Source organism: Limulus polyphemus, unplaced genomic scaffold, assembly GCF_000517525.1.
Source record: "Limulus polyphemus unplaced genomic scaffold, Limulus_polyphemus-2.1.2 Scaffold3670, whole genome shotgun sequence".
NCBI classification, from domain to species: domain Eukaryota; kingdom Metazoa; phylum Arthropoda; class Merostomata; order Xiphosura; family Limulidae; genus Limulus; species Limulus polyphemus.
Window position 1 is genome coordinate 20,261 of NW_013669280.1, and position 13,488 is coordinate 33,748.

The 13,488-nt window shown below is 29.4% G+C and overlaps 1 protein-coding gene across 4 annotated transcripts in view; it reads left to right on the top strand.

Moving 5' to 3' along the window:
* LOC106469818 (cAMP-regulated phosphoprotein 21-like) overlaps positions 1 to 13,488 on the top strand; it is a 43,739-nt gene that overhangs the window by 5,605 nt on the left and 24,646 nt on the right. For 2 of the 4 annotated variants that reach the window (XM_013930328.2, XM_022398376.1), the window contains exons 3-6: positions 597 to 669; positions 3,043 to 3,425; positions 4,837 to 4,971; positions 11,508 to 11,601. In XM_013930328.2, coding sequence (XP_013785782.1) covers positions 636 to 669; positions 3,043 to 3,425; positions 4,837 to 4,971; positions 11,508 to 11,601 — 646 coding nt within the window. In that variant the 5' untranslated portion in view covers positions 597 to 635. The remainder of the gene's footprint in view (positions 1 to 596; positions 670 to 3,042; positions 3,426 to 4,836; positions 4,972 to 11,507; positions 11,602 to 13,488) is intronic. The other 2 variants (XM_013930330.2, XM_013930329.2) reach the window with 2 other exon arrangements.

Below are 13,488 nucleotides of genomic sequence, written 5' to 3' on the forward strand. Positions count from 1 at the left end.
TAGAATAAGGAATAACTGGTTATGTCAGTGAATACGTGTGTTAGTATATACACGTACAGCATATATAACATAGTACTTCTACTTTTAATTAACTAGTTCTTCAGTCAGCTGACTGATTCATTTGGAATTCTCTTCCCTGCTGTTGCATTGACTAGAGTAAGCAGTGTGGTTTATAGACTTTTGATTAATAAAGTCAGGTGTATAAAAGCTGTAAGCAGCAGTGATGCACATGCTAAAGTTGAAATAATGGCTTTGATTACTTCTCTGGTTGTAATTTAAGTAACTGTGGCAATAACTTTCAGTTGTTTAGCAGCATAAACTTTTGAAAGAAAGCTTATTACTCCCCCCTTTTTTAATGTTTAGTAATATTTTGATATTGATATCCACAATAATTTGATGCACAGTAGTTGCTAGAGCACATTGGCCAAACATAAGTTGAGCTTTTATTCTTCCTTATGTGATATCTTGTTTCTATGGTCTTGTAAGGAATGTTTTTCATATGTTTTATGGTAAATGTTCAGTTTTGATAAAATATTGTTTTGTAGAAGGAAATAATAATGCATGTGTCTAAAGTAGAATTTTTATTACACCTGTAGAACTCAGCCTGTTGACTTGTGTATTACTAACTTGACCGCATGACTACATATTTTAAAATGGCCAAAGCAGAAAGTGAGTACAATAATAAAATAAGTTTTTTTTTAATTTACAATGTTAAATATTTTGCATGATCTTTATGTACTATTATTATTAATGCCATAAATGTACAGCAAAGTTTTTGTGAATGTTGAAGAATAATAAGTGGTGTGCTTGAAAAACTGTTTCAGCTTAATATTAGATATCTAATAAATATATAGAACAATATCACAGTAACTGTGACACCTGACAGAGATTGCTGTTGATAATATTAGCTATTAGGTTGCTAATGTTGTATCTTGATTCTTTGTTTACAAAATTGGACAAAAAAGTTGATTTGTATTCACTGAATTGTAGTGCTTTTCTATCAATAAAAGAGTTTTGCTGGCTAAACTGAGACATTCTCACAGCTTGCCACATTGGCTTAGTCTCTCAGTTACAAATATTTGATGTCTATATGTATCATTATAGTTCAAAAATATTGTATTGCTGCGTAACATCACTAATCTTGGACAATTAAAGTATTGAAGTCATAGCAGCCAATCGGGTCACAAAGTTTTCTGTGAGCTGTTTGATGGCTAATGCCATGACAAATAATAATAACACGATCTTAATTCAAAAGTATTTCTTAATAGGAATAAAGGACCAGTAGTAGGCCCAAAACAGCCGGCATCATGACAGACTTGATGGGTTCACTAACAAGTCCTCACAAAACTAATTTTATAGGTGCTTTTGAGCATCAGTGCATTGGAATTCATCAAATGTGAAGGATTAATCTCAATATTTCAGCTAATTCCTATCACTAGTAACCTTCTGTACTAAGAATATTGCAATGCATATATTGTGGGTGTATTTATACAGGAGAGTAAAAGTCTGTGAATTTTCCTTCAGTGTTAGCATTTTTTTCTAATGCCTTCTAAGTTTTACTGTAAAGCTGCAACTCTAGCCAGCAGTTTGCTAAATTGTTAGCTTTAATTGCAACTCTGATTCTTCTTAACAGTATTTAGAAGATTTTGGAAAGGTGCCTAAAATATGTAACCTGGTTAGTGGACTCTATTGAAAAATAAATTGATTTTGTGGTGTTTATAGACAAACTATGTTATCTTACCAGCTGCATATTTTTATATTAGTGGAGGTAAAAAAAAGCTGTAATATTATTTAATGTTAGTATTGCATTGAGTTTGGTGTTGTCATATGTACCAAAATTCTAGTGTGTTGAAAAAATACTAAATATATAGGTCCCACTTGTAGTGAACTGTATATAGACTATTAGGCATTTTCAGGGTTGATTGAATCATAAAAGTTATATAAATAGTTACTATCTGTTTTTCCTAATATGCTTAATTGTTTGAATATTTAACAAATGATCAGGCTATGTTCAAGATATGTTAGGATGTTTATTATCAGAGGCAGTTAATAGGCCTCATAAAATGTTATTAATATATTGTTTTAAGCTATATTTTTAATATTTTGTCATTATGTTATGGTCCAGAAATTTCACGTAGTAAGTAGAAAACAAATAAGATATAAATAGAAGAATCATTGAAGCAGTGAATAAGTAGTGAAGCAGTGAGTTAATGATTGATTGGGTTAGTTCAGTGCTAGTTTGACAATGAAGGTTAGTATATCTGTAATAAATTCTGCAAGTAAGTTTTTGTATCTGTGAGTTAGGCCTATAAGTAACATGGTCTGTAACAAATGTTATTCATTTATTGAAGAAATAAGTTAATTTGTTATTGTTATCTGGACTGGAATTTGCATTATTTTTACTGAGTAATTCAAAAGAACCTGCCCAATGACAGAACATGTTTCAACAATAATGTGTGTGCTTCATGTATGAAAATTAAAGACTTTTACAGTCTGCTGACTAATTATAAGGTTCTGTTAACAATAGCGGTGAAATTTGACTTTGTAATTCTTGTCATGATTTTGTTGTTAAAATATTGTTGCTAAAATATCATGTTATATTTATATTCCAGTGTTAGGTTGCTATGTTTTCATAATGTAATTTTTAAGACTCCTAAACTGTTAAAAATGATCAGTTGGTTACAGTATTACCACCAGTGACTGTACAAGTAGACTTAAGTGATTTTAGCTCTATGGCAGGAATTACTAACTATGTGATAAAAGAACATAAACACAATAAATTGTATTTTCAAGAAAATGTTATTACTTGTATTCATCAAAAGCTGTGTAATTAAAATTTTTGAGTAAGACACCCATCTTCAGTTTTAAGTAATTTGTAATTTACAATTTTTTATAATTATGAATAATTTTTTAATACAAAATACAACTTATTTTTTGATGTTATTGTTGGAAGTTTAATATTTCAGTTGAATTCCTGTACTTTCAAAAGCATTCCTTTATAAGTTATACATTTTAACTCAGATTTTTCTGTTGTTTTCTTAGTCCCAAGTATTGTGGTTCACAGTGGGGTAAACAGCAGCAGTTGTAGCATTTTCAGTAGTGGAAATTCTGTGAACCCAATAGAAATGGAATGGAAGCAGACAGATAGACATGTAAAGCTAGCCAAGCAGGAAGGAGTAGAGTTAGAAGATGAAAGATATAGTAACACAATTCCAGTGAAAATTTGTATTGAAGATGGAGGAGGAAGTACGAAAGAACTGGAGTGTAGCAATAGATATGATGATGATGCAGAGAAAGGAGAAGATGGAGATGAAACCACAAGCAGTGATGGAGATGCATCTTCAAGAACCCCAAGCTCATCTGGACCAGGATCTAGACAATCACCTGTTTCAAATCACGTCGTAAAGGAAAAGCCTCAGTCTCGTGTAAGTACTTAGTTTTTGACTTGTTTCACATAAATTAATATTTCTATTTTAGAAGGGTCTAAAATGAATCTTTTATCAAGTTTGTATATTTAATAGTTCAAAGTCACTCAGAATTTGATGACTTAAAGTGCTCACTGAGAGAATGTTTGTAATATAGTACTGGTATTATAGATGTACAGTTTTCAAAAGAGCTTGAATGGGCCAGAATTATTCAGAAAAAAGTCATATGAACTGTAACTTTAAATTTATTTTACAGCTTTCAAATTAAAAAAATTTACAAGAGTGTAATTTTGAATCAATTTTAACGAAATGTTAATTATAATAAGTCAAAATAAACTATCCTTTTGCTAAAAAAATGTTATAAATATAATAGGAACTGCATCGATAATAATTTGCTTATTCCCTTTTAATCTTGAAAGTATATCAAAGGCGGTCTGAAAAGTAAATGTTGAAGTAATATAAAAAACATTATTGCTTCATTTATTATTGAATTTCCACACAAGAATACAGTTTTCTGTTTGAAGACAGATTTCAGAAAGGAGCAATATGACCCCAAAAATGGATCAGTTTATACAAAACTTTAGTAGTTAATGAATTTGCAGTGATTTATCATATGACGTCTGGCCCATTCCTAATTCAGAAATATTTAATATTTCTTGGTAGTTTGGTATTAGCAATTAAGTTATGCAATATTTTCGTGTATACAAGATTTTTTAAATGAAAAAATATAGTTTGTGGTGCTTTTGATAATTCTAATAAGTTTTACGCATAGTTTTTTAATGTTCTATATAATATAGTTCATTTATCAAGAGTTCTTCATTTAAAGAATCTTAATTGTTGGATAAAAGTACCTAAATATTATTATTATTTTTTTCTAATATATACTTATTGTGAAAAGGGCTCTACAATCTCTAATACAATAAGTAAATTTCTTTGTAGACTGGTGTGGAAAATACTTAAAAAAACACATTCATAGTAATGTTAGTGTTTGTATTTCCTTAAAAGATGCATTGTTATGACACTGAAGAAAATATATAATAGTTGTTTCTATGTTTCCAAGTCTGACTCACATTCACTTACAAATTTGACCCCACAAGTTATTTTTTTTATGTCAAATGTGTATCATTTACTAATGTAAGGGACTGTTAATAATGGGATGGAATTAAAATCAACTTAATATTATAAATATTTTTTTGTTTTACAGACAGTTAAGAAACTTAGAGCTGTATTGTCTTATTAATTATTGATTCACATCTTGAAATATGAATTGTATTGAGAAAGTATTAGTTTATAAACTTATATAATTACTGTAAGATTTGTTTTTTGTATTTTCTTACTGATAATTATTTTTATATATCTGTACTTTCCTCTCTGTCAATGTTATTTCCTTTCCCTGTTTGAGATGCTTCAGGCTCATCAGCGAGTTAAGTTGCTGGTACGTAGTCAGGCTGTTCGAGATGACTTGTCTCCTCCTCCTGACCTGGAGGGGTTGAGCACCAACAACAATATGTTAAGTGTGACAAATGTTTCAACTTTTACAGTGCAGGTCTGTAATCTTCAACCTCTCTTTCTGTGTCACTGTTTCCTCTTGACAAGCCTGAATCTAGTGGATTCCCTGTATATGTCTACAGTTCACTGTGTATTTTGCAGAATATCATGTTTCACTTGTTTATGTAATGTGAAGAGTTAATTGTGATGTGTATGTGTATTCTGGATTTCTACTGATGCATTATTCTGGAGTTGAATATTTGTTGTATGTAGTTGCACATTGCCTTAAACTTAATAGTTGCACATTGCTTGTTTGAATTTTAAGATATTACACATAAAAAAGTCTAATGCTTGTCATGTGTAGTTATTGGTTAATATTATGGATTATATTGAGAAAGTAAAGCTGTGATGAGGCCTACTTTGTCTTTCCTTGTTTTTCCATAATGGTCCATTAGATTCCCTTTAAAGCATAATTGAATTGGTATGTCTTGTATTAATCAAATATGCACTGGCTTTATCCATTAGACCAACCCTGTATTGAAGAAGAAATATTGAATGTAACTCCACATTTACTGTGTGTATCTACACAAATGTCTGTGAATTGAAAATGTTAATCTAACCCAGACTCTGACAAGGCAGAGTGCAAGGTGATATTCATGTTAAGAATAAAAATACTTTAGTTCATTGTACAGTTTGCATATTGCACTTGCATAACTTCTGCACGTCTTATCTAAATTTTGTTCAATATCCCTGTATATTGTACCTGGTATTTACTCTTCTCTACCATGAACTGCAGTGTAGGGTAAAATTAATAGTTGATAACCCTGACATCAAATACATAATCCATGTTGAATGACACTTTGTAAAAGTGTATATGTTATGTTTTTTACAAAATTGATCTTGCAGGTTAGCATTAATGAATTTATCATCTTTTATTTTTTGTGTGCTATGAAGTAACACTTTTTGCTTTTTAATTAAAATGAGAAATCAAGAAAACAGTATCTAGTACAGCTTAAGCTGTTATTATCGTGATAAATATATATATATATATCCATAAAGCTACGTAGGAATAACAGACATGACACCATTACATCAATGTATTTCAGGTTAAGTTTTTAAAAGAATTGTCCATTGACTTAATATTTTAACATTGAGAGCTAGTTTTCTTTCAGCTTGTTTGTCATTATATGCATGCACTTTCTTTATACTAATCCATAGGTTATGCTTATTTTGTCTGCTTTTATATTCACGTGCTAATAGATAACTCACTGAATGCTGAGGATGTGTTTCAGTGATTAAATTTTCTTTTCTTCCTGTTTTCAAGTTTTTGAAAAGAGCACTTGTATTCATTGATGATGATGATATTATGTAAATTTTGTCTATTCTTGTGTCATTCTTGGTTGTGTTATTTCCTAATAACCATAAAGCACCTTTCTCAGTAAAATCTTCATACATTTGCTACATATCAGCTCTATTGTTTAAAAAATTTCTCAAACCTCTCAAATCAATAAATATATAAAAAAAATCTTTTGTTTTAGAATATTAAGATTTAATCTAATGATTCAATGTTAGAAGAGTTTGGAATTTGATGTTTTTAAAAGGATTGAGAAACTGTGTAAAATCTTAGCAACAGATCTGTTTAAAGCTCACCAGTTTAAAAAGAATGCTGACAATTAAAAATTTTTTCCCTGTGTTTTAAGAGACTAAACAATTAAAAATTTTTTCCCTGTGTTTTAAGAGACTAAACAATTAAAAAAACAAAACAAGATATATGGGAAAAGAGCTGTGCAAACAATAAAGAAAGCTACATATAAATGGCATCTATAAAATTTAACAAACTAGTAGGAACAAATGAAAACTTGCATAACAAGATATGGGTTGTTTTCAACTTGTCTTCATTGCATCTTAGTGAAAGGACAGACAATTGTTCTTGAAAAACAATGGTTAAACATTTTTTGCTGTGTATCCAAGATATTTCAATTTTGGTTGCAGAAGAAGAAGGCTTGGAAGGTCAAGAAGTGCCCTTTCTTGGTTGGTAAGGTAGGATGAGACTGTACAAAATGCTTATTCAGTGCAAAAACAATGTTGATAAGTTAATTGATTCTAAAGCTGTTATAGCCAACTAAGGAATTTAAATTCACTATTCATTCTACCAACATAGAAAGGACTGTGGTTCTGGGATGGATTATAAAATGAAAAGCCATATAAAAATGAAGTTTAACTCTTGATATTATCTACTGAAAAAAAAAGCTTAATTCTGTGCACAATGAAGCTGTAAATGCTAGTAAAAGTTAGTATAATTCTGTTTGTTACTTAAGGTAGCACTGACTCTTAAAACTGGGCAAATTTACATGCTGAGGAGACACTGTTAAACACTTCTTATAACCTTCAAATTGAGCTCAAAAAAGTGCAATGTCAAATCTCCGAAAGTACTCTATCAGTCATATATATGTCATGTGCATCATTAATGTGGCAGGGATAAAGAAATACATAACCTAAACTGTCTTAACACCATAACTTCACTAAGGAATCATAAAACATGAAAATTGATACACGTGCTCTTTGTGAACATATTCATAGCTTGAATTAAAACTTTTTGAAAATTTTCTGCAATGTTAATAATTAGTTATGGGCAATTAATTTTAATCAATGCCTTCGTTAGTGGTAATTATTCTCGTAACAAGACAATTAGTAAAGATTTTTGAATTTTGAATTCAAACTATGGAAGAATGTAATATCAACAAGTGAGATAAATTTCATACTGATGTTGACTTTAATGGTGAAGTGGAAATGGAATGAAAACAAACTAGTATTTTATTTTTAATCAGTTACTACAGGTTAATTAGTAAAGATTGTAAGACAAAAATTAGTTATTTATGATGAAAAGTGGTTAAACTCTGGATATAGGCTAAATTTGAAAAATGTGATGGGGGTGCTCTTTAAGGGTCGGTGGTACCTTAACTTGCACAGACTTGAAATTTCATTGAGGTTATTTTGTTTTTCTTATATTACAACTCTGATACAAAATGTATCTCAATACTTAGCTGATGTAATTTCTCCTTTATTTGAATGGTATTATTCATAGTTATTCCAATTGAATTAGTTATTCAGTTTGTATCTTAGAAACTTAGTAACATGCAGGCTTAGAATTAAAAACAGAGGTGATAGTTAAGTTATTAACATTTTATTTTGAACCTGTTTTTTTATTCAGTCAACAACAGTGTTATAAAGAGGTTTGTGGAACTGCCATGGGACCATGTACTTACAGTGTTTAAGATGACATGGTTATGATATTCTAAATTAATTTCCTAACCAGTTATGTATCTGAAAATATGTAGGTGATATATTTGCACTAATGTAAATTGCTTATGAAGAAGGGAATATAGTCAAAAGAAAACTTTTCAGAGTTATCTTTTATTGATTTTATGGTCATCCATAATGAACTGTAGAAATCAGTAACATGTTACACAATAAATCCACTTATATGGGTAAATATTAAGTTTTTCTTTCATTATTCAACAATCCACAAAGCTGTGGTGAAAACTGTTAAGCAGAATCAGTATAATACCAGTTATAAAAACTCTTTGAATTTAAAAAATAAGAAACATACAGGGTTATATAAAAATTAAGGGATATCTTGACAAATTTATATATCTATATAAAAAAGAACATTGCATAAGCCAAAACTAGAGTACAAAGAAAATATCTTCTATATGTACAGGGGATGTCGGAATGTATCAAGAAGGCATTAAGTTCTCTAAAAATTTGTATTATCTTGAAATCTAATAAATGTGCACCAAGTTATAGCTAAGAATTACTTTGTCCTTGTGTAAATTTGATATTAACACAAACATGGCTCTGTAACATTCTTCATTAACTGTCATAACTTGCAGCAGAAGTTAAAGTGAATGGGGACAATGGGTTTGAAGAGATCCCTAAATTATCCAGATGCTTATTAACTTCTTGTTTTCAAAATAGATGAAGGAGTTACATACTTTAACATAACATAATATCTTGGGACAACATGGGACCTATATAAGATTACATACATACTAGTACTTAGAAAGCTTTTGCATCATACCTTTTAACTGGTTCCTATGGAGAAGGAGACTGCTGATCTCTGAAAGTACATTTTATAATTGTTAGTGTTGTTTTTAAACTGGTGTAGTTTGAATAATTATATTATTATAATTTGCAATTTAGTAAAAATGCAGAATTACTAATTACATCATGGATTTTTTGCATTGTATACAGTTATAGTATTATAAAAAAAACTAATATAATTTTTTGGAATTTTTAATATTTTCATTTACAAAAACAGTATTACTATATTACAGTTTTACGTGTGTAATATCTTCTGCAAAGGAATTAAAAAATTGGGTGTTAATTTTTTTTCTTTTGTATGAAAAATGTGTAATGCTTAGTAGCTTGTATTACAATGGTTAAATTCTTAATTTCATTTACCCATACATTACATTTACAGATTTCATTTGTTGTTGTTTTTTTGAGCTGGTATGATGAGCCAAAATTATACACAATTTATTTTACTCTATGAAAGATAAAAGTAAGGCCTAAAAGCCATAAGATTTTTATCTGCAAGTTTTTGTGATTTTTTTAAAATTAATTTATGGTTTTGAATTTTCAAATGGTTGAAGGTTGCTTGATAAAAGTACTTTTGGCCTCTATTAAAGAATATGTTCTGCATATATATTTGTAACATAAATGTGAGATTAAAAGGTGTTCTAAAAAATGTAACAGTACTTAAACCTTTGGAATTTGTACAATGTGTCAGACAAAAATGTTCATTTCAACAGTTGTTAATGCCAAGAAGAATGTTCTGCTTCTATACCTTAGTATTTAGATTGTACTGTTTACTTTCTCATTATGTGTGAGCAACAAACGTAATTGACCAAGAGTGTATGAAATCCAGTTAGTTATATGATAGTTGCATTAATTTACTGATAACTCATTTCTGCTTGTGTTCATTTAATGAAAAGTTTGTTTATCTATACATATGTGAATGATGGGATTGCATTGTGAAATATAATTGACTCTGCATGTGTATATTTTATTGTTGATATTCCTTACAGATTTTATTAGTTATACTAATTTTAATGATTAACCTGGTATGCAGTTTGCACAAGTCTTATGTTGTAATGTTTTTACATTGTAACCTACTGAGTTTGTCTAAGGTTTTGTTATTAGTTGACAGTATATTTTATTAGTTTGATATGTGAGATAGTTTGTTATTCAAACTTTTTATGAGATTGTTGGAAATTATATTTAAAAAGTTTAAGCTAGAACAAAGAAAGAAAGAAAAGGTAGGATGAAAAATATTTTGGTAATGGGTGTGTTTATTAGATTATAAAGCATTGATTTATTGAAAGCATTTTTTTGATAATATAAGCAAGCCTGGAAATTATAGGAAGTATTATTATATGGAAATTCAATTTCATTTATTAAGACGATTAGTCCAATTTTTTTTTTTGGAAAAAAAATAATTATCTGGTTAATCAGGCATACTTGAATAAATAATAATCACTATACCTAAAAGTTTCAACATGCAAAATAGTAAAGCATTTGTTTTTAATATGTGAGATAAGAATTTCAGTACTTATCAGTATGTGACATGGTTTGTTAATGTCAGTCCAACACGTTTAGGCTTAAATAAATCCTATGATACCTAAGCCACTGTTTTACGTATTGTTATGTGATGGATTAGGTAGGGAGTCTCATTTATTTTAATGGTACCTGATTAAAATTCATAGGCTGACATCTTAGTATTGAACTGGGCTACTTTCACATGAATATCCTCATTGTCATTGATAAAAAATTTCCATGGTTATACAAAATAACTGAGAGTAATCTCTGAAATTTGTAATTTTGTTTTTGTAAATATTATATTAGGCTGTAAAATATTACATTTCCTAATTTTTAAAAACCAAGAGATTAAAGACAGTAAAGATTTCAAATATGTCATTCTTAACCTGTCAGAAATATTTACTCAGATATCAAAATTTGCATAATTTAAAAAACATTCTCAGTTGTTAAGTGTCTATGTATGTAGAGCTGGATGATTAATCAATATTAACGATTACATGTGATCATCCATTATACTGATTATCATGCAAAATTATCGATTAATCAAATTATAATTAAATAGACTAATGTTATAAAAATAATCAACTTATCGTACTAAGTATTTCCAATTATTACTGTATTTTATTGTTCCAACTATCCAAGTAATTGAAATACTGAAATTATGATTTCTCGTTACTTTTAATTAATTCTAGGTTGTTCAGCTTAATTGATTAGTATTATAACTTGTGAAAATAATTAGCTAATTGAAATTAGTGTGTCATATTATTACAGTTTACCATTATTCCACCTATCCTAATGATATGTGAGAATGATTTATTAGTTTAATGTAATTGAATAATGAGCCTGATGATTAATCGATTATCAAATTCCACTAATTGTCTAGCTCTATTTATATGTAATGTTCATAAATCACACATTAAAAGTGTTTTAAGCTGGATAACTATATTAAAATGTATATATATATATATATCTTTGGAATTATTTACTTTCCAGACACAGACCAAAGGGTCATCCAATAGACACAAGCTTAAGAAACAAGGTAGCTCTCAAGGAAGCGTTGATGAGTCTTCTCCTACATGGTCAAGAGGTAAATTGCTTATTGCCATTGTCTCTAGAAATTGTGGGAGTAAGTCTACATCTAATCACTTCATACATTTTTCACTTTATTCATCTAATTAAAAAATGCTATTTTGGACGACAAGAATTTGAAAAGCAATCTCTGGTTTATGTTCACTTAAGGTTGATGGAATATTAATGTTCATGTTGCTTTTGTTATTTTAGGTACTTATGTTTTCTACAGTTTATTTTTCTGTTCTGCTAGTTTTGTGGCAAATGAGACTAATTCATTGCTTAAAATGTTTTTGGGAAAAAATGAGTCTAGTCATGATAATTTTTGTAATTTATTCAAGTTATCTTTCCTCTTAGCTCTATCGCTATGGGTTTTCCTATGGTCAAAGGGCATGTAATCATGTTTGTAGACTTGCATTCAAAATTTTATTGAACTACTATTTTGTTAATGTATGTCAATAAGTTTGGTATCAAATTGTAGGCTGTAATTCAAATTTTAGTATTATACATTAGATAATTTCATAATTGAAAAGTAAATATTATACTATATTCCTAAATATTGATTTTTGTGTGTCATGTGGTATGTTGAATGCAGCTTTGGTTTAAATTAGATGTTTGTGATGTCCAAATACAAAGTCTATAGGCTTACGAATTAGAAACTCAAATTACAGATATTTACAAGCTAGAATATAAAATAAGAACCTATCTTTTATACTTGCTGAGATATCACTGTATTTAGCGAATCAAACACTGTGGCCCCACCACCATTTCCATTTTTGGAAATACTTGCTTACATACACCTGCTTCACTATATCATGTGTTTATAACCAATCAAAAGCTCAGAATTTCCCCCATGTGGTTTTCTCAGCTTCTTGAATGTGGGAATGTCCCAAGATTTTTTTTTTCTGTCTCCAATCTCATAAGGAAGGGATAAGTGAAAATGTTGTTCAAAAAACTATTTTTTTAGACCCAAATACAGTAAGCCTGATAAATTACAGTGTAATTCTGTGATATTGGTAAAGTAATTTATAATTTTTTATTATTTAAAAATGCATATATGAAACCTAAAAAAGTTATTGTTTTACATCCTCCACATGCAAATTTCAGAAAGGCTTAGCATGCAAGGTATGGCAAGTGAGTACAAACTTCTTTATAATCGTAAGTTGTAGAGATCATTGTTTTCTATATTTCTTTATTTACTGTTCAATATTTTAAGAAAGATAACTGAAATTTAAGAACTTGTATGTAAATAGTAATAATATACATACAGTACTATGCAAAAGTGTTAGGACAAGAGAATATTTTGTCATTCTTTCCATTCTTTAGAATTCCCATATAATTTTACCAAGGGCACATCATAAGGGTTCTGCTTGAATGAACATACTGATCAAATTTAGGGACTGAAATAACTGTCATGGTACCCCATACAGTGTCTTAACTATACAGAAAGAAGCTAGCAAGGAGCGAGCATATGGTTCCTGTATATGCTAGAAAAAAATCAATTTAATAGCAATCCACAAATAAACCTTGATAAAAACAGTGTTTAACACTGTATATATTAAGTTTTGTTGTCATGCCATGGCCCAAAAAGTGTAGACATATGTCAGTAAAGCAGAGAGTTTGCATAAAAGCTTTATGTGATGTTGGTTGGACCCTGACTAATTGCTGCAGACTTGAAATGCTCCTCAAACACAGTCAATTGCACACTAGATCTTGAGACCAAGACAGGTAAACTTTAAAATAGGAAAGGCAGAGGCAGAACACCTAAACTCAGTGATACTGCTGTTAAGTATCTTTGGGACAAAGGAAGACTGCCACTAATCTCAAGCATGAGATAAACAACCATGTACCAAATGACAGAAAGTGTCCAGATCTACATTATCAAGAAGACTCAACAAGAATGGAA